This window comes from Bufo gargarizans, chromosome 4 (assembly GCF_014858855.1).
Source record: "Bufo gargarizans isolate SCDJY-AF-19 chromosome 4, ASM1485885v1, whole genome shotgun sequence".
NCBI lineage: Eukaryota > Metazoa > Chordata > Amphibia > Anura > Bufonidae > Bufo > Bufo gargarizans.
The window spans coordinates 8,809,001-8,829,226 of NC_058083.1; the positions used below are offsets into that span (position 1 = coordinate 8,809,001).

The 20,226-nt window shown below is 46.5% G+C and overlaps 1 protein-coding gene across 3 annotated transcripts in view; it reads right to left on the reverse strand.

Moving 5' to 3' along the window:
* Positions 1–883: 883 nt before the first annotated feature.
* ITSN2 (intersectin 2) overlaps positions 884–20,226 on the reverse strand; it is a 148,248-nt gene continuing 128,905 nt past the window's right edge. For 2 of the 3 annotated variants that reach the window (XM_044292007.1, XM_044292009.1), the window contains 11 exons: positions 16,989–17,110; positions 16,710–16,816; positions 14,616–14,799; positions 14,249–14,347; positions 13,077–13,244; positions 11,538–11,750; positions 10,948–11,069; positions 9,097–9,179; positions 8,080–8,202; positions 4,870–5,043; positions 884–2,929 (listed from right to left, as the gene is read on the reverse strand). In XM_044292007.1, coding sequence (XP_044147942.1) covers positions 2,790–2,929; positions 4,870–5,043; positions 8,080–8,202; positions 9,097–9,179; positions 10,948–11,069; positions 11,538–11,750; positions 13,077–13,244; positions 14,249–14,347; positions 14,616–14,799; positions 16,710–16,816; positions 16,989–17,110 — 1,535 coding nt within the window. In that variant the 3' untranslated portion in view covers positions 884–2,789. The remainder of the gene's footprint in view (positions 2,930–4,869; positions 5,044–8,079; positions 8,203–9,096; positions 9,180–10,947; positions 11,070–11,537; positions 11,751–13,076; positions 13,245–14,248; positions 14,348–14,615; positions 14,800–16,709; positions 16,817–16,988; positions 17,111–20,226) is intronic. The other variant, XM_044292008.1, reaches the window with a different exon arrangement.

The following is a 20,226-nucleotide window of genomic DNA, read 5'->3' on the forward strand; positions in this document are numbered from 1 at the left end:
CTGTCTAACCCTTTACAAGTGATGGTGTATCCACGGGATAGGCCATCACTATCTGATTGGTGCGGAACCAACACCCCAAAACCCCACCATTCAGCTGTTAGCGGAGACGGAAATACACAGCTCCATCCATTAGATGCACAGATTCGTCTCTGTCCACCGCACAACGGACGGAGCTGTGTAGTTCCAGCGCCGGAGCTACTGCAGAACAGTTCATCTGCGGTGGTGTGGGGTGATGGATCCTGAACATAGACCATCACTTGTACAGGGTTGGACAACCCCTTTAAGACATAACATAACAGGATAAGGGCTCATGCACACGAACGTATTTTCTTTCCGTGTCCGTTCATTTTTTTTTTGCGGACAGTATGAACGGAAGTTACTGTGTGTGCATTCAGTTTCCGTATGTCCGTTTTGCAAAAAAATAGACATGTCCTTTTATTGTCCACATTACGGACAAGGATAGGACTGTTCTATCAGGGGCCAGCTGTTCCGTTCTGCAGAGTACGGAATGTACACGGACGGCATCCGTATTTTTTGCAAAATATATACGGTCGTGTGCATGAGCCCTTATCAACATTATATGTCTAAGGCTACTTTCACATTGGTGTTTTGGTTTCCGTTTGTGAGATCCGTCACGGACTCTCACAAGCGGTCCAAAACTGATCAGTTTTGCCCTAATGCATTCTGAATGGAAAAGGATCCGTTCAGAATGCATCAGTTCGCCTCCGTTCCGTCTCCATTCCGCTTTGGAGGCCGACACCAAAACGCTGCTTGCAGTGTCCGTCTGATGAAACCGATCCAAACGTTGACACAATAGAAAACGGATCCGTCCTCCATTGACTTTCAATGGTGTTCAGGACGGATCCGTCTTGGCTATGTTAAAGGTAATACAAACGGATCCGTTCTGAACGGATGCAGACGGTTGTATTATCTGAACAGATCCGCACCAAACGCGAGTGTGAAAGTAGCCTAACCAACATAAGGCCTCATGCACGCAACTGTATCTGCTTTGCGGTCAGCAAATTTCGGATCTGTAAATACTGATATGGTCCATGTGCTATCTGCATATTTTTTGGCGGATCCATTGACCTCAATCGGCCCGTATTTTGCGGAATGGACATGGCTGCACAAAGCACACAGAGGATTTTATGCGCTTTACGCATCCGTATTTCCATTATGCAAAAAAATATAGAACATCCTATTTGGCAGCAAAATGCAGACCACAGACCCCCTAAAGTCAATGGGTCTGCAAAAAATGCAGATGCAACATGGACCTCATCCATATTTTGCGGATCCTGTGATTTGCAGACAGCAAAACAGATCCAGTCGTGAGCATGAGGCCCAATTCTGAATGCAGCTCTGGATGTGAATGGAGTATAATGTAACTCAGGAACAATGTAAGATAAGCAAAGCAAATTACAAAGTAATCAACATTACACATACAACCATTAGATTCTGAAAGAAGCTTTGGACGTGACAGGAAAGAAAAAGCAGTGCAACTCGGGAACAGTGCAAGCTAGGAAAAGCAAAATATTCACAAGCTTAATGGCTTTGTCCACTTTTTACTACTGATGACCTATCCTCAGGATAGGTCATCAATATCAGATAGACCTGGGGTCCACTCTGAGGATAGGTCATCAATAGTAAAAAAAGCGGACAATCCCGCCACTTCCAGCGCAGTTGATCCAGTCCTCCCCACTACGTGACAACTGAGGCCAGTGATTGGTTGCAGTGGTCACATGGCATATATGACGACAAGAAGACGACATTAAGGCTGCATCGGCGGGGAGAATTGGAGCAGTAGTGCTGAAAGCTGTGGGGAATGAAATGCGTAAGAATGTATTCTTATATTAATTTATCAAGATGCCTTTAATCAATCCCTTTAATCAACAATTTGCATACTGTAGCAGCAGCTCTGCATGTGAATGGAGTATGATGATGTAATGGTTTCGGAACGTTATACATTGATTTAAACTGTAAAATGGTCCAATAATAGCAGTTACCGACAGTCTTATGCATCGTAATAACAACCCCCTTCCTATAGTCCTTGCAGCAGTAGAGTTCCAGGTCTCCTCCCTGTATAAGGAATCTTCTCCGCGATTCTTAACGTTTCTAGAGTCTGACGTTGTAAGGCCTGTCCGAACCATCATAAAAATAATATAAAATAAACCTGTCCCTTTAAGAGAGTCAATGTGGACAACTGTCACATCATAAATATATATATATATAAAAAAAGAAAAACTTTCCCAGTGTATCATATAGAAATATATACACAGCTATAAATATAGACTTCTATCTGCTTATTGTCTTCATTCTTTTCCCGCTCAGATTCTTGCAAAATTAAGATACATTTTTCTTCTTAAATCTAAATTTCCACCTCGTTTTTAGCGTCTCTGAAACGAGCATCCAGAATACAAATAATTTTTGATAGTTTTATAACTTTAATACAAAAAAAAAAAAAAAGAAAAAGAAAAAAAAGAATTGAGATCATAAATTATCCTGTTCCCATAGGGAAGCCTGGCGTGTAATAATAATGATGAGGACCTTCACGATCATGGCACCAGTCAGATGCCACGTGCACTCTCACAGAAGATCGGTTCGTTTCCCTCGTTTAAAACAGACCCTTAAAAAAGGTTGCAAAACAAAAAGCGTGGCGTTCTGCTTGGTGCAAGGCACTGTGATTGTGTAACTCGCGTTTGCATAGGTCAGTAGCAGAGGATTGTGACGTCTGGCGTGAATGGTTCTAGTGCACAACCATAGAACTGACTGCAGGGGGCGCTGTTTGAGATCTAGAACAGCTGCAGATCAAACCGCACAAACACCTCCCCCGTTGGCACCTCGTGTAAGAGTAAACGTTTGGTGGTCGGGCCTTTGCTTTCTTGCTCAGACCTGATCTTCGCTACTGGGATTTCAGTGCGGCCCAGAAAATCTGAAAGAGAAAGGATTACGTTTATGCAGGTCGATATAGTTACAGGCGGTAAATGAGGTTCTGAGCGCTCATGTAGAGAGGGTTTAAGGGAATTCTAGGGGGGATTATGCTGTTGTGACTACCAGTGAGCAGCTGAAATCTCCGGGGGAACTTGTCAGTAAGTGTTCGGTTTCTCTGCAGTGCCACCACAGGAGAAAGGAAGCATTACACTCTGCCCATTAAAATCAATGGGTTGTAAAATAAAAATAAATTCTGGCATAAAAATCTGTCCCAAATTAAGCTAACCAATAGTTGGTACAGAGTCAGAAAAAAGTGCCTGTCCCTGCACCACATTTATCCTCCAGCCTGAGCCCCTGTGATCAATCTGGTGCAGGTCAAGACCGCCAGTCTAACCTTAGTAAATCTGGGCCAATGTATCATGATTTGCCTGTAGTGTTCCTTTAAATGGCTTGTCCCACTTCAGCAAATAGCATTTATCATGAAGACATAATTCATACAAGGAGCTTACTAATTACTTTGCTGCCTAGATTCTTTTTTCCATCACATTATACACGGCTCATTTCCACGGTTAGGACCACCCTGCAATCCAGCAGCGGTGGTCGTGCTTGCATACTATAGGAAAAAGAGCCAGCCTCTGGTGTCCGGGGCCGTGGGAGCGCACATAGGCTGGCGCTTATTCCTATAGTGTGCAAGCACGACCACCGCTGATGGATTGCAGGATGGTCATAACCGTGGAAATGAGTAATGTATAATGTGATGGGAAAATGAATCCAACCAGCAAAGGAGGCAATATGGACAATCACAATACATTAGTAAGTGCCATGTATTAACTTTCTCTACATGATAAATGCCATTTGCATTGTGAGACAACCCCTTTAGGTAACTCAGATGCGTAGTAGATCCCAGTTGCTTAAAAATTGTCATGTGCTATAGTTTGGTCATTTTTGCAGTCGATCCAATACGGCTTCTTTTAATTTGTAGGGTGCAAGAACACAAATCACCAACAGTGGATTTTGATGGCACAATCCACTGCATTAAAGGGGTATTCCCACCACAGGCAATGGGGGCATATTGCTAGGAGGTAGGTCCCGCACCTACGCCGAGAACGGAGTGGGGAGAGTGGTGGCTCTTGCCATACCAGTGAATGGGAGCGCACTGCGCTTGCGCGGCCACCGATTCCATTTATTTCTATGTGGCAAGCGCTCAGCTATTTTTGGCGGCCCCATAGAAATGAATGGAGGGCGGCTGCGCATGCGCAGTGTGCCCTCCACCACCTTTCCCGGCTCTGTTTTCGGCGTAGGTGCGGGTCTCAGAGGTGGGACCCGCACCTCTAAGACAATGGGGGCATATCCTAGCGATACGCCCCCATTGTCTATGATGGGAAAACCCCTTTAGGCAAATTGTGAATCAATACAGGGGGATCCTCTGTTCAGGATCCTCAAGTCTTGGCCAGAGTAGAATACGGCTATAATGAGTGTCTCTCTTGCTCTGAAGGACCCGTCTTCTCCTACATTACTCAGACAACCCGTTAATTTGCATAGCATTGTGTAATGCTCAGTTTCTCCTGTGGTGGCGCTGCAGGGAAATGGAACACTTACTGCCAGGTTTCCCCAATCAGATCGCAGCTGATCGGTGGGTCTCCTAGAGGGATGTGCATAGGGGAAAGGGAAGAGGGGGGGGGGCTTTGTGATCTCCAAAAGGACAGGATTAAACTGAACAGATGCACAGATTTATCATCTCCCTGTACCATTTTTGGCACATAAAATGCAGATTTCATTCTGGTGCACGCCCTGGCAGACGATGCACCTAATATATGAGGCCTGCTCCTCGTCATAAATAAATTAGGTGCACTGTCCGGCAGCGCAGGATATTTCAAAGTTTGATAAATCTCCACCTCAACACAAAGCAGTGAGGAGTGAATCCAGGCCATGGACACTCACCATCAGGGGAGAACTGGTCTCGGTCAAACACGGTGATGCACAGCACGTCCTGGTACAGGTCCTTCAAGAAGAACTGGCAGTTGAAATTCCACTTTGGGTTGAGAGTATCGGACACGGCGCGGCTCGTGTAGCACTGGGAGCCCAGGGTGACCTCACAGTACGGGTTACTCTTCCCTGTGCAACAAAATCCAAGATATTGAAATATCTCAAGAATTGACCCAGATTACTGATCCCTACTACATTACATGGAACTTATTTGGGAAGAAAGGGAAACAAATTAGCTCGGCCTCTGACGCCACCAGAGGTAAGGCAGCTATCTTATATGTCAATGTTCAACTCAGGGGCGGAGCTAGAACTGACTGGGCCCCACAGCAAAAATTTTTACAGGGCCCCCCCCTCACTTACTTAAAATAAAACCTTTGAAAAAAACTATTTGTCTTTGTATCGCCATTTTCTGACAGCTAAAAGGTTTTTGTTTTTTTTTAAATATTTCTGCCTAAAGAGCTGAAGCTTTTTTTTCTGGTCGATGAACTGTAGTTTTTATTGGACCAATTTTTGATCACTAATATTCAAATTTTTGGGGGGGTGGTAACCAAATAAATGATGAATCGTGTTTTGATTGTTTTCAGTCACGGCGTACACCGGGCATGAAAATTATTTTTATTTTTTAATAGTGAAGACACTTTTGGACATAGCAATGATTTTTTTTTTAAATGTTTATTTAAAACATTGGGAAAGTGGGGTGTTTGGAATTTTCATCCCAACCTCTACCCACTCTGTCCTCTGCCAGCCTCCAGTACTATAGCATGCAGTACATGGCAGCCTCCCCTCTCTGCTCTGCCATGTACTAGTGCTTATTATGGCACACATACGCATGCACCCAATGCCAGCCCAGAACCATCCTGGCATCACACGTATGTATATGTAACTTAAGAGTGCCATACTAAGCACTAGTAGATGGCGGAACAGTGAGCAGAGAGGGGAGGCTGCCATGTACCGCATGCTATAGTACAGGAGGCTGGCAGAGAAAGGATTGGGCAGAGGTTGTGATCTGGCAGCCTCCTATGCTATAACAGATGCATGCCTTTTATTATATAGGAGGCTGGTGGGACTCTGCCTGCTGCTGTACCTGGCCTTTCCTCCTCTCCACTCCCAGTCTGTGAAGTTCAGGAGGAAAGGGTGAACCACTTGGACTCTGCCCTCGTCCTTCTTCATGCCCAGAACTATGCACTAGTGCAGCAGTAGGCAAGGCAAAGGGGGGCCAGGGGGTCCCAGACACATACCTGAAAAACAAGTGCTGTGCCTACCTGCTGCTTCTCCTGCTCGCTGCACCCCTTGAGGAGGACTTCACTTAGTGGGCGGGATGCAACTGCACTACCTGATGAGATTCATTTACATAGCGTGTTGCCAGCTTGTTCTCTGGCTGGCAGTGCGCTATGCAGGCAGGCAGAAGAGGCAGCTCAACTCCTCATCATGTATGGGGGCGGGCAGATGCTGGGCGGTGCGGGCACCCTTTTAATGAGTGTAATGCAGAGTGGCTGGGCATGGTGAGCCGGCCCCATGTGAAAATTTAAAAGTATGTACAGTGAGGCACCTGGGAGCAGTGAGGCAAGCAGAGGGGAGCAGTGAGGCACCTGGGGGCAGGAGGGAGCAGAGGGGAGCAGTGAGGCACCTGGGGGCAGGAGGGAGCAGAGGGGAGCAGTGAGGCACCTGGGAGCAGAGGGGAGCAGAGGGGAGCAGTGAGGCACCTGGGAGCAGAGGGGAGCAGTGAGGCACCTGGGAGCAGAGGGGAGCAGTGAGGCACCTGGGAGCAGAGGGGAGCAGTGAGGCACCTGGGAGCAGAGGGGAGCAGTGAGGCACCTGGGAGCAGAGGGGAGCAGTGAGGCACCTGGGAGCAGAGGGGAGCAGTGAGGCACCTGGGAGCAGAGGGGAGCAGTGAGGCACCTGGGAGCAGAGGGGAGCAGTGAGGCACCTGGGAGCAGAGGGGAGCAGTGAGGCACCTGGGAGCAGAGGGGAGCAGTGAGGCACCTGGGAGCAGAGGGGAGCAGTGAGGCACCTGGGAGCAGAGGGGAGCAGTGAGGCACCTGGGAGCAGAGGGGAGCAGTGAGGCACCTGGGAGCAGAGGGGAGCAGTGAGGCACCTGGGAGCAGAGGGGAGCAGTGAGGCACCTGGGAGCAGAGGGGAGCAGTGAGGCACCTGGGAGCAGAGGGGAGCAGTGAGGCACCTGGGAGCAGAGGGGAGCAGTGAGGCACCTGGGAGCAGAGGGGAGCAGTGAGGCACCTGGGAGCAGAGGGGAGCAGTGAGGCACCTGGGAGCAGAGGGGAGCAGTGAGGCACCTGGGAGCAGAGGGGAGCAGTGAGGCACCTGGGAGCAGAGGGGAGCAGTGAGGCACCGGGGAGCAGAGAGTAGTATAAGGGGCATGAGGAAACAACTAGTGCAGGGAGAGGAAGGACGATCCACTAACCTGAGGAGGGAGGACTCCTGCAAGAATCTGTTTAGGAGTGCACAGGTCTCCTCCCCTTGGATCCCATCAGCCAATCAGCGCACCCCTTTTTATCCTGATGCTCATTGGTTAGCCTGCTCCTTGCTATGGGGGCGGTCCCTGACATTGCTGAGATGTTCCTGGCGCTGCCATCTCCAGCACTGCTTCTGGCTGATTCCATGTGCAGCGCCCTTGATCCTCTCAGCAATGGGGAATAGATCTGCTAGGGGCACAGCTGGGGACGAGATCGCCACACGGACCAGGCAAAATAAACTTAATAGTGCTGCTGTCATTTGCCTACTGTTTGTCCCCAGCCCTGTGCTCCCGGGCCCCTTCTGAGCTGGGGCCCCGAAACAGCGGCTTCCCCTGCTTCCCTAGTAGCTACGCCACTGGTTCAACCCTTTAAACAGGCCTTGAGACATGATTTTGATATTAAATAAGCCAGCATCTCTTCTGCAGACAGCTGTTTCAGTGTGATTGCCCCTCACCAGTGCAGAGCAGAGAGAACTGGCTTAACTGGTTGAGAGGCCTAAGTCAGGATTTGGGGGCACCATCACTTCTTGGGGAGAAAGCGCCTTCATTGGCATGAGGAGACTTAGGCCATATACAGAGGTGCATGTATGGCCTATAAGTCCCTATCACGCAGATTAGAATATCACACTGATCTCCGATTTTAGGAGGACTGTCATAACGACCCCACCTCTCCATGTACACCAGAGGGCCCTTACCATTGGGTTTACAGGCTTTTAGCTCTGCTGCTTCATTGACTTGCACCATGAGACGCCCAATTCCGGAAGACTTGTGAGACCTCGCTGCAGACGGGAAAGCAATGACAGCCTCCATTAATCCTGCTGTAGCGTAATAATCTTATTATATAATCTATGGGAGGTGCACACAGTAAAGAATACGGCTTCCATTCAACACAACAAGGACATAAAACACAAGAAACTGACTTGTAACAATAAACACATATAAAATGAATATGAAGACGACGGTGACAATGCAGACAGAAATCACAAGCCTTAAAGGGGTTGTCTCATGAAAATGATGCTACTTTTCAACCCAGCACCTGGATCTGAATCATATTGTAATTGCATGTAATAAAAAATGTATTATAGCCACTGAGTATCCGTATAGCGCCACCTGCTGTTTGCTCTTTTTTGCCAATTTCTCTGTCCCCCTCACTAAGGTGGCTGCACATGCTCAGTTACATCCTCCAACTGTCACTAGCTGCAGCAGACAGGGCACGCCCTCTGAGCTGTGATTAGGAGAGCTGCAGCAGACAGGGCACGCCTTCTGAGCTGTAATTAGGAGATAGCTGCAGCAGACAGGACACGCCCCCTGAGCTGCTAGCTTGAAATAAATCTAGTGCAGCAACTGGAGCAATGAATGGGGAGATCTCTGAAGCCATCTAGCTTTGTTAGAAAGAGATTGTCATGTACTATATCAGGGATGGCCAACCTGCGGCTCTCCAGCTGTTGCAAAACTACAACTCCCAGCATGCCCAGACTACTTACAGGTATCAACCTACAGCAGGGCCTGGTGGGAAGTGTAGTTTTAAAACAGCTGGAGAGCCGCAGGTTGGCCATCCCTGTACTATATGATGTCCGATTTTCATTTTTTACATTAATCATGGGATAACCCCTTCAAGTCAGGTTTCATGCGGTAACAAGTGCCGGATTATTAGACTTTCTGGATTATGAGTTGTCAGGTTAAAAGGGAATTTCCATGAATATTCCTAATACCTTGATACGCCCTTTCCCGCTTCTTCTTCTCGGTATCAATGTAGTTCTCAGAGGCAGATTTGATTTTTTGGACCCAGGCGGTTCTGAGAAAGAGAAGAATAGCCAATGAGATCCTTCATACACAGATGCTATGAACCAGACCACCGTCCAGATCTGGTATCACATCAGGAATACTGTGGGCCTCTTATTTTTTTGCTTACAGCATCCAAACAGAGCTCACTTTACATTTCTTACCCTGCCCTGAAAAAATGTAAGCTGGGCCCTAATTGGTTGTAATGATTTTGCATTACACAGTGCTGATAAATGAAGTTCACTCTTCCTCCTAAGAGGAAATCCCAATGATGTCCTAATTGCCATGTTCTAACTGCAATAGAACGAGCAGTGGATGGCGTGGGCACAGGAGCGGGTGCAGGCTGTAATATACAGCCGACATCCTGACGTATACTCATGTAGAGCCTCAAGAAGAAAAATATTCCTAATGAGGTATTTTAGAGGTAACGCCCATTGCTGACCACGGATCCTGCGCAGTGCAGATCTGTCCACAGGGGAGCGCATCTGGTTACCTGCCATCTGAGTCATGGCTTTAAACTCCTGCCGTGAGGCCATGCTGGCTTCTAGAAGATGCTACCATCAGCCCGTCCTCCATCCGTCTACACACAGGGTTCTTCTGGTGGCCTGTGCCTGAGGACTGAAGCTGGCCCCACCTATTCACATTACCTCAGATGAACCTGGAGATTTTGGTGGGACTGACCAAACATCTAGTTTGTATGGGGGCCTCAAAAATTTCATCCGGCGGCGTATTGGGCATGTTGGCTTTCAACACGCCTGATCTTTTTGAGATGTCACTTCCAGAGGAGTCTGACAGCAACTTAAATGGCATCTGTCAGCAGTTTAGTACTTATGACACTGGTTGACCTGTTACAAGCAGCTGAAGGGATCTGTGTTGGTCCCATGTTCATATGTGGCCGCATTGCTGAGAAAAATTATGTTGTAATATATGCAAATGAGGATCTGGGAGCAACGGGGGCGTTGCCGTTACACCCAGAAGCTCTGCTCTCTCTGCACTTTGACAGGACCAGGCATGAAAAAATAATCATACTTGTCCCTGTCAATCAAATTCCAGAGAAAGCAGCAGTTCCAGAGACAACAGAGTCTTGGTGTAATGGCAACGCCCCCGTTGCTCCTAGAGGCTCATTTGCATATATTAAAACATAAATTTTCTCAGCAATGCGGGCACATCTGAACATGGGACCAACACAGATGCCTTCAGCTGCCAAGTGCACATGTAACAGGTCAGCCAGTGTCATAGGTACAAAACTGCTGACAGATGCCTTTTAATGTCTGCATCATCCCATTTACCTTAGACAGATGTCAGTGGAACGCCCCCTCCGCTGAGCATGCAGGTACAAGGGGGCTCAGAAGGGATTGCCGTAGCCAACAGCTTTCTAAACTGTATGACCAGATTTAGGGTAACTGCACACGTTGCAGATTACGTGTGGGGGAAAAAAAGGCAGCAAGTGAATGAGGTTTGCCAAATCTTCTATACGTGTACACTTTGTGTGCGGAAATTGACCTGCCGTGCGGATTTTAAAATCTACAGTATGTCGATTGTGTGATTCCGCACCTTCTGTACAGTGGTTTTCCCCATAAACTTCAGTAGGGTTGTTAATATAAAACGTAAAAATCTGCATCAAAAACAGCATAAATAGTGCGGATTTATATGCGGTTTTTGGTGTCAACTTTATGTGGATTTTCTGCACATAAACCCGCACTGTGTGCTGACACGCGGTGTTACCACTGCACCCTTCATGCCATTTCCGGTTCCCTCAACCACCGATGACTAGAGCCCACCTTTCGTTTATGTTGTCCGTCCTCAGGGTGTACACCCGGTCTATGTGGGAGATGTGGAACACAGGCTCATCGCTGGAGGGGTCACTCGGCAGCTTGACCAGCACTTCATTTAGAAAAACGGGCTTTAAGAAGCAGGAAAAAAAAAAAAACATATGAATCCTAGAATCGTATCGCAACCCTGATATTACAAGTGAAAAGTCTAGATTGGAAGCCCCACTCTTTAATGTATACCGTCTACGCAGAGGCATCACCGCAGCATCACCCACAACCTGCGGACACTGCATGTTCTCTCAAGCTGAAATACCTCACAAAACCAGGGCACAGATGTGGCGCTGTTTTGGCGGAAAAAAAAAACGCAGCCATGTTTCTTATCCTGTACAACCCCTTAACTCTTCTGCTAGGTGACAATCAATATGGCTGCCATTACAGAGAGTACTTCAGTGCATTCCAGGAAAGCTGGGTGACAATCCCACCGTTATAATGATTGTCATCCAGTTTATCTGCGGTGAGACACAACTGAAAACAGCTGAATAGGAGAAGACCTCTATGAGATTGCCCTCTCCGTGGTGGGCCCTTAACCCCTTACTTACTGTTTTGTACATCTTGTACTGGGCATTGGACTTGGGGCTGAAGAGCTTGTCCGATGCCGAGGAGACGAACTGCTTCACCATGTACGTGAGGAGCAGGAAGTCGTTGAAGAGAAACCCGTACAGCTCCTTGCTGCTCTTGGTCTTGTACAGTTTGCCGCTGTGCAGGATCTTGCGGGGCCCCAGGCAGTTCGTCAGGGAGTTAAAGGTGATCTGCTACACAAGGCAAAAGGCAAACGGTGAGCGGAAACGGTTATAACAAGGAGGGAGGGATAAAGTAACACATCGGTAGGTGATGGATGAAAGGGCACAGGACAACATAGTACACTATACAACACTATACTACACAACACTACAGTACAGTCTATAATAGCACACTACAGTATATAACACTACAGTACAGTCTATAATAGCACACTACATTATATAACACTACAGTACAGTCTATAATAGCACACTACAGTACACTACATTATATAACACTACAGTACAGTCTATAATAGCACACTACAGTATATAACACTACAGTACAGTCTATAATAGCACACTACATTATATAACACTACAGTACAGTCTATAATAGCACACTACAGTACACTACATTATATAACACTACAGTACAGTCTATAATAGCACACTACATTATATAACACTACAGTACAGTCTATAATAGCACACTACAGTATATAACACTACAGTACAGTCTATAATAGCACACTACATTATATAACACTACAGTACAGTCTATAATAGCACACTACAGTACACTACATTATATAACACTACAGTACAGTCTATAATAGCACACTACAGTATATAACACTACAGTACAGTCTATAATAGCACACTACATTATATAACACTACAGTACAGTCTATAATAGCACACTACAGTACACTACATTATATAACACTACAGTACAGTCTATAATAGCACACTACTTTATATAACACTATAGTACAGTCTATAAAACTATAACAAAACTATAACATACTACACTACAGTACAGTATATAACCGTACACGACATTATCTAACACTATAGTACAGTACACAACAGTACAGCCTATAACAGTATAGGTCATTATATAACGCTATACTACACTACATAACACACCAGAACACTACATTGCATAACACTATAGTACACTATATAACACTGTAGTACACTATAAAACACTATAGTACGCTATATGACACTATAATACAGTATATAACACAATAATACACCATTTAACACTATACTACATTATATAACACTTTAGTACACTATATAACACTATAATACAGTATAAAACGATATGAAACTATAGTACGGCATAAAACACTATACTATGCTATAATACAGTATATAACACTATAGTACATATTATAACACTCTAATATAATACATACCACTACACCATATAAAAATCTATAAACTATACTCCCCACCTGTCCACAGCGGAGCATACACTTCACAGACACGCAGTAAATCCTATTCTCACCCAGACACTGGATCACAGGCCTGGCCCAGCCGCTATGTCATCGCTGGTCTCCTTACCTCGGTTAGTCCATCACACTGAACATGTGCCTGCATCCATTCCAGCTTGTCGGAGTTCTCCTTTTCTCGAACGCCTTCATTGACCTGAGAGCACAGCTCCTCTGACCGCTCCAGAGCATCCCTCAGATGACCGTGGTCACGGTGGGTCTCCGGTGTGTTCTCAAGGATCTGGTGAAACCATAAAGATTAGATCTGAGGATGGCGCCTCCTGCCTGCGTACAGACAAGGCTGGACATACGCTGGGCGATTAATCAAATTCGCAAAGTCACGAGTAACTTAATTGAATAACTTCAGTAGTTGATTTTTAAAGTGGAAAACCTTGGAACCGAAGCAGAATTCGGTTTCAAGTTTTAAAGTGGTTTTCCACTTTAAAAATCAACTACCGAAGTTATTCAACGAAGTTAAGCACAACTTTGCGAATAACTTACTTCGGCTCATCAGAGCCCATACATTCTACGTACGAATCTCTGTACAGTATTATTCCAAAGTTTTGAACGAAGCATCCAAAGCTTGCTTCACTCAACTCTAGTCTAGACATGACTATATGCCTATTATGCTGTGCCACAGGCCTGCCACTGTTACAAGATATATCATACATTATAAAGACAACCTAATAAATTGATGTCTCCTAGAGGGGCTAAAAAAATAAACATAAAAAAAACTATTCCGCCATGGGTTTTTGCACTTTAAATTTACCATGTTTACCGTGCGGTATAACTAGCATGTTACTTTACTCTATGGGTTAATACGATGATGGCAATTCCAAGAATGTATAGTTAGATTATTCTTTTTTTTACAACTTTTACAGAATAATAGCACATCTCATGCAAAAAAATGTGTCTTATGTTGCTGCATTTCAGAAAAGTGGTGGGACCTGCTCCCATCTCCAGAGCACCCCCCCCCCCCCCCTCCCCAGAAAAGTCAAGGAAAGCACACTGCACATGTGCAGCCACCCTCCATTCACCCCTATAGGAGTTTTGAAAATAACAGAGGGTTATTTTCAGAATCCCCATACTGGTGAATGGAGAGCATGCCGAGATAGGGTAGGCCCCAGAGTTAGTACTATGACATCAATGTCTGAGATGGGAATACCCCTTTAAGATAAAAAAAATAAATAAAAAAAAAATAAAAAAAATAAAGAAAAATCCCTCCAACCCCAGCCGGACACTCACGTTCTTTATGATGAGGGGATACCGTGTTATCCTTTGCATAGGTTTGAGCAGAAAGCTGGACAGAGGCATTCCCTTGCAGCGCGGGTCAGTGGCTAGTCTCTGCAGAGCAAGAAAACAAGTATATTAGGATAAGACATTGTGGGTTACTGCAAGAAAATCACAGTATTTGTACCCTGATCTACCAGTATGTTAGGGCCTGAGGGGACTACTCCACCTAATACTAGGACGTCAGGGGGTGATGGCAGTGGACACCCTACCGTGCCCAGGCGACCACCACTCCACTGTAAACAGCTCTTGGATTTAGGGTCCCATTCTGGTCAAAGTCTATTACAAATGAGACGAGGTGTGAGGATCGTTAGAAACCAACCTTCAGGAAATCCTTAAATTCTTGTACTTCATCAGTTCTGGACTGTAGCAGGGCAGCTCCATTGAGCTGGCAGCTGCAGAATCGGATGTAAGCTTGCATATGTGACAGCTCGGTGACCAAAATGTCTCCAATCATCTCCACAGGCATCTTCTCCCCTCCCGTCTTCTTGCGCACTCGTAGCGCCCTGCAAGAATTGCAACCATGTGTAAACGTGCAGACTCTCAAAAAGGGGTGCAGCTGGTTAAAGGGATACTCTCTGGTTTCAGCAAATAAGTAGCGTTCTATGTGTAATGCTAAAATTCTGTCCCGGTCATGTGATGGACACACAGCGGCAGGGCTCGTTATCAGCGACGTCTTGTAACGAGCTGTTCTCCAGTGTGTCCATCACATGGCCAGGACAGTTTTTGTATGGAGCATAGTAAATCAGAAGGACAGCAAGCCGAGATCTTGACATCCAATGAGGAATCGATGCTGGAAGTATATTCTCATGAGGTTTATGAGGTGTCAGATTTACAGTACCAGAAACCAGAGAGCAGTGCCAGAGGGGTTGGTCATCTCTACAGAGACTTCTCAGTCTGAAAACCAGTGGTGGACTAAGAGCACTCAATGGGCTCTGCTTGCATTATCTACGCAAGGTCATTTTGACTGAATTGTCTGAAGGCAATCTCATTCAGGACTATATAGAGGATAGGGAATAAGTATTAAACGACTGGAGGTTTGAACCCCCACCGATAATGAGAACGAGGGTCCTGACTCTGCATAATGGATGGAGTGGTGGTTAGGCATCTCCATTATGAGATCTTCATTGCAATCCCATAGAGAATGAATGGTGCGACAGTGCCAATGCTCGACCAAATCCATTCATACGGGGAGACACTGGCCCCCAGTTCTCATGGTCAGTGGTTTCCAGCAGTCCTATGGACACAGAATGTTTAAATCTTAGAGTTAGCCACACACATCTCCATCTCAGCCCGAGAAGGAGAGGAAGAACTTTCAAAGAAGGCTCTGTTCCCAACTGCATCATGGCTTGTCGCCTGTAACGGACGCCACGATGCAGTAGCAGATCTGTTGCATGCTTGATACCAGTGATGAACCTGGATGGTATTTATTGCTTTATAGACCTGAGGTTGGGAAGATGTCTCTCCAACCAACAGATGTCTCTCCAACCAAAGATGTGAGACTTTTAGGGCTGTTTCACATGAGCGAGTCCACTGCGGGAATCACGCTCGGTGTGTGAGCATGATCCTCCATTCTGGACTTGTAGGAGCTGGCATTATACTGATTTATAATGCTGTGCGTCTCTGCATGACCTTACTTCTACAGAATCATGGTGACATAACGCCATCACTATGATTCTGTATCAGTAAGGTCATGCAGAGGCGCATAGCCTTATAAATCAGTATAATGCTGTGCGCTCCTGCAAGACGAGCGGTGTCCACGCTCACACACGGAGCGCGATTCCCGTAATGGACTCACTCGTGTGAAACAGTCCTTAAAGGGAACCTGTCATCAATTTTATGCTATCCTTATTAAGGGCAGCATAATGTAGTGACAGATGAGCTAATTTTAGCAGTTTGTCATTCATGAGTTTAAAGCAAGGTTTTGCCAAGAATCAGCCTCAATCATTGCAGCCCAGGCCTAGAAAAGAGTCACAGTTACCCGATAAGAATCATGGCTGTTCATGACCTCCTTCTTTCCTGACCACCTGCTGATGATTGAGTCTTCTTCTTAGTGTCCTCCCTTGGAAAGAACTGACAATCATCAGCAAGTGGGCAGGGAGAGCAAGAGACCATGAAAAACCGTGACTCTTCTCAGGTGGACATGACTTTTCCAGGATTGAACTGCGATGATTATGATGCTGGTTCTCGGCAACTGCTTACTTTTAGCCCATGACTGACACAGGGCTCAGATCAGCATGCTTTTCACTACGTTAGGCTGACCTTAATTAAGTCATCATAAAGTTGATGACAGGTTCCCTTAAAGTCCATGTATACTAGTGCATCCTGGGGGTATGGCTGTGGAGGCAACTGCATGACACCCAGAGAGGGTTCCGGAGTCCTTTTCTACAAAACCTTGAAGATGTGCAATACTCACTTCAGTAACTTTGTGTTGGACATAATGAGCTCCTTCCAGTTGACAAATATCATCGCCATTTCCGCCTCAGTTAGGGCCCCGGATTCTGCCATTGGCTTCTGGAAAACCTACATGAAACAACCAGCATACGAGAAACCTCTGAAACCAACCACTACTGGACTACCACGCTAGGGCTGCCTGTTACAATCCCCCAACCTAGAAGAATGCAAATTCCCACCAGCTCGGTTGTCTTCTGCTCAGCAGGATGAAGCACAGACCTGGCTTTGTCTTGTAACCTACCTCAACCACAAGCTGAAGATCGTCCATGTACCTCTCCTCAGTCTGGATCAGCTCGTGTATATAGCCTTGCCTTTTCCTCTCCATGGGGTGCATGGTGTCCAACGTCTGGAGGTCAGCACACCCTGCAAGAATACACTATGGATGGTTACTAAAGAACGACCTAGAAGTTCGCTACAGTAACACACTTGTGAAGTGGAAGGTAAAATGACAGCACTCAACGGTCACTGCCCTTACCCTCTAAGCAGGTGTCGAGTCTCATGAGCACCTTTTATGACAGCCACAATGAATGATAGTCAGAAAAGTGCCTGGCACCGAACTGCTCGCCATGATACATCGCAGTGACTTCCTGCATCTGCCACTAGGGGGAGCTCACTACATGCAGATTTTAACAATTGATTCAATACTAGCTGCATATTTCTTTCCACATATAGTGCCCTCTAGTGGTGGCTGTGTGCTGCCAGAATTATCATTACCATTTATGAAGTCAGAAAAAACTAGTTTGCCTATACAAACAGCATATAATATAGGGCAGTGATGGCAAACCTTTTAAAGACCGGATGCCCAAACTACAACTCAAAAGACACTTATTTGCCAACACGGCAATTTAACCTGAAAACTGAAAAATAACGGCCAAGTTAAGCTGTGGGGGAGGGGATTAACACAGGCCCCCGTTGAATGCCCGCGTTGTGCCCCTTAGTATTAAATGTCCCATTAGTGGCCCCCAGTATTAATAATGCCCCATTTATTGCCCCCAGTATTAATAAGGCCCCCAGGATTAATAATGCAGCGATATCCATGGACAGGAAATCTCATCTTCTCCAATCTGTGACGCTCCAGCTGTTCAGTAACTACAACCCCCAGCATGACGACTGCAGTAAGTATTACATAAGCTGTTCTTTGTCGTTCTCAGGACAGGAAGGTACGATGCCATTAGTCAGGATATTACAATCACAGAGGCTTCCAGATGTGACACAAGGAATGTGAGCGGTGATGTCCCGGAATGCAGCCTTATAATTACTGACATTATTTCCAGTATGAAATGTGAAGAATTGTTCTGTCTGTCCGCATGGTGTAGGCTCTGTTCACATAATCCCTGGAGGCAGGGGCGGACTGGGACCTTACAGTGGCCCTGGAAAACAATCTAAAAGTGGCCCCATGTTGTAGGGGTTTCCAAACTGACAGATGGAGTGACAACATAAGTAGGCGGGGCCACAATACCTTAGTGCAGCACAAAATCCCGCCCCAGCAGAACCAAATACCAGTGTGCAGCACAAAATACTGCTACCCCTCTGCGGTATTCAACTGTATCACTATCCTGAGTTGAATGCCGGAGGACACCTATGAGCGCCGAGATGCATAAATACCGGATACTTTTGTCATTAATTAACCCCCCTTAATGAGCGTATTTTTGGTTTTGCATTTTTGTTGTTTCCTCCCCGTGTTCCAATAGCCATAAATTTTTTTCGTTTTCCATTCATATAGCCATGAGGGCTTAATTTTCTGCGGAATAACTCATTTTTATGGGCACCATTTAATTTACCATCTCTGTTATTGGAAAATGGGAACAAAAAATCAATGTGGGGTTAGCGGGCGTGAGGGGGGCTCAGGCGGCCCCCTGGGTATCAGCCCACCGGTTCATTTCTCTATATGTTCGGTGGCCAGTCCTCCACTGTCCAGAGGCCTCCGCCGAAAACTGCATCAGATTTGACTGGATGAATAGTGCTACAAGCAGAAAAGCTACAGTGACCTGTAACTGTATGGTGCGTCATCCCTCTATAACTCCTGATAGGAATTTATAAATAAAGATCCAGATGGTTGCTACCAGTTAGGGAGCAAGGGGGGGGGGGGGGGGGGTAACAGGAGATATGTCAAGAGAGGTGACAAGCCTTCTTTAACCACCTCCCGACCGCCTAACGCGCCGATGCGTCCGGGAGGTGGTTGATTTACTCCTCCTGGACGCATCGGCGCGTCATCTCGTGAGACACGAGATTTCGTCACAGCCGGCCCGCGCATGCGCATCGCGGGCCGGCATTTCGTCGCCAAGTATTTCGTCAGCAACCTGCCGGCCAATGATCGTGGCTGGCAGGTTGCTGATTTTAAAAAAAAACAATCAGAAGCCAGATAACCCATCATATTAGTAAATATGATGGGGTTATATGGCTGCTGTGCTCCTCTGCTCCTTCTTTTGGTCGGTTGGTTCCAGCAGAGGAGCACACATCACTGTGAGTACCCACCAACACCACACTTAGCCCCCAGATCACCTCCCAGCACCCAATTAACCCTTTGATCACCCCTTCTTGCCCCTGTCAATCACTAGTGAAAAGGAAAAAAGTGATCAGTGCAAACTGTCACTTTTTTTTTTTCACTGGTATTGACCGTTAGGTTTTAGGTATAGTTTAGGCCCCTTGGTTAGGTAGTTTAGGGATCAGTTAGCGCCCAGCCCACCGCACCGCAGTCCGTTATTCGCTGATTAGCGTATCGCTAATCAGCATTTGTACTTTTATAGTATCTGGAAGTGATCAAAACTGATCACGGTCAGATCTATAATTGTATTAGTGTCACTTTAGTTCTCCCTCCACCCAAAACGCAGTGTTTGCCCGATCAGGCCTGATCGGTCGCCCACACCCGCCCCACCGCAGTGACAAAATTTTTTTTTATTTTTTTTGATCGCTGCACATTCACTTTACACGCACTGCGGCGATAAAAAAAATCAGTTTTGATATTTTTTTATCAACCGCAGCGGCCTCCGGTACTTCGCTAGCCTCCCATTTGTAAGACAGGCTTGCTTTTTTTTTCTTGGGTAGTCTCAGGGAATACCCCTAAATTTAGTTGCCCACATGTCAAACAGGGGGTATTCTTCTGAAGAGGCCTACAGGCTTCTGACCCAGTCGGATGAGGAATGGGAACCCTCATCTGATGAATCTAGCGGGTCAGAATACGAACCTGTAGAAAGCAGTGGCTCTCTGACCCAAAGTTCAGACGAGGAGGCTGAGGTCCCTGATAGCACCAGGCGTACCCGGCCCCGTGTCGCTAGACCGCAGGTTGCGCAGGATCTGCTTCAAGAGCAGCAGAGTGGGGCTGGTGCTGTCGGATTACGTGGTGAGGCATACACCAGCAGCGCAGCCCTTCCTGGACCTAGTACCAGCACTGCCGTACAACCTGGTGAAGTGGCGAGCACCAGAAGGGCAGTTGAAGCTGGTACGGTGGCACGTGCAGTAGTGACCCCGTCGCAGCCACC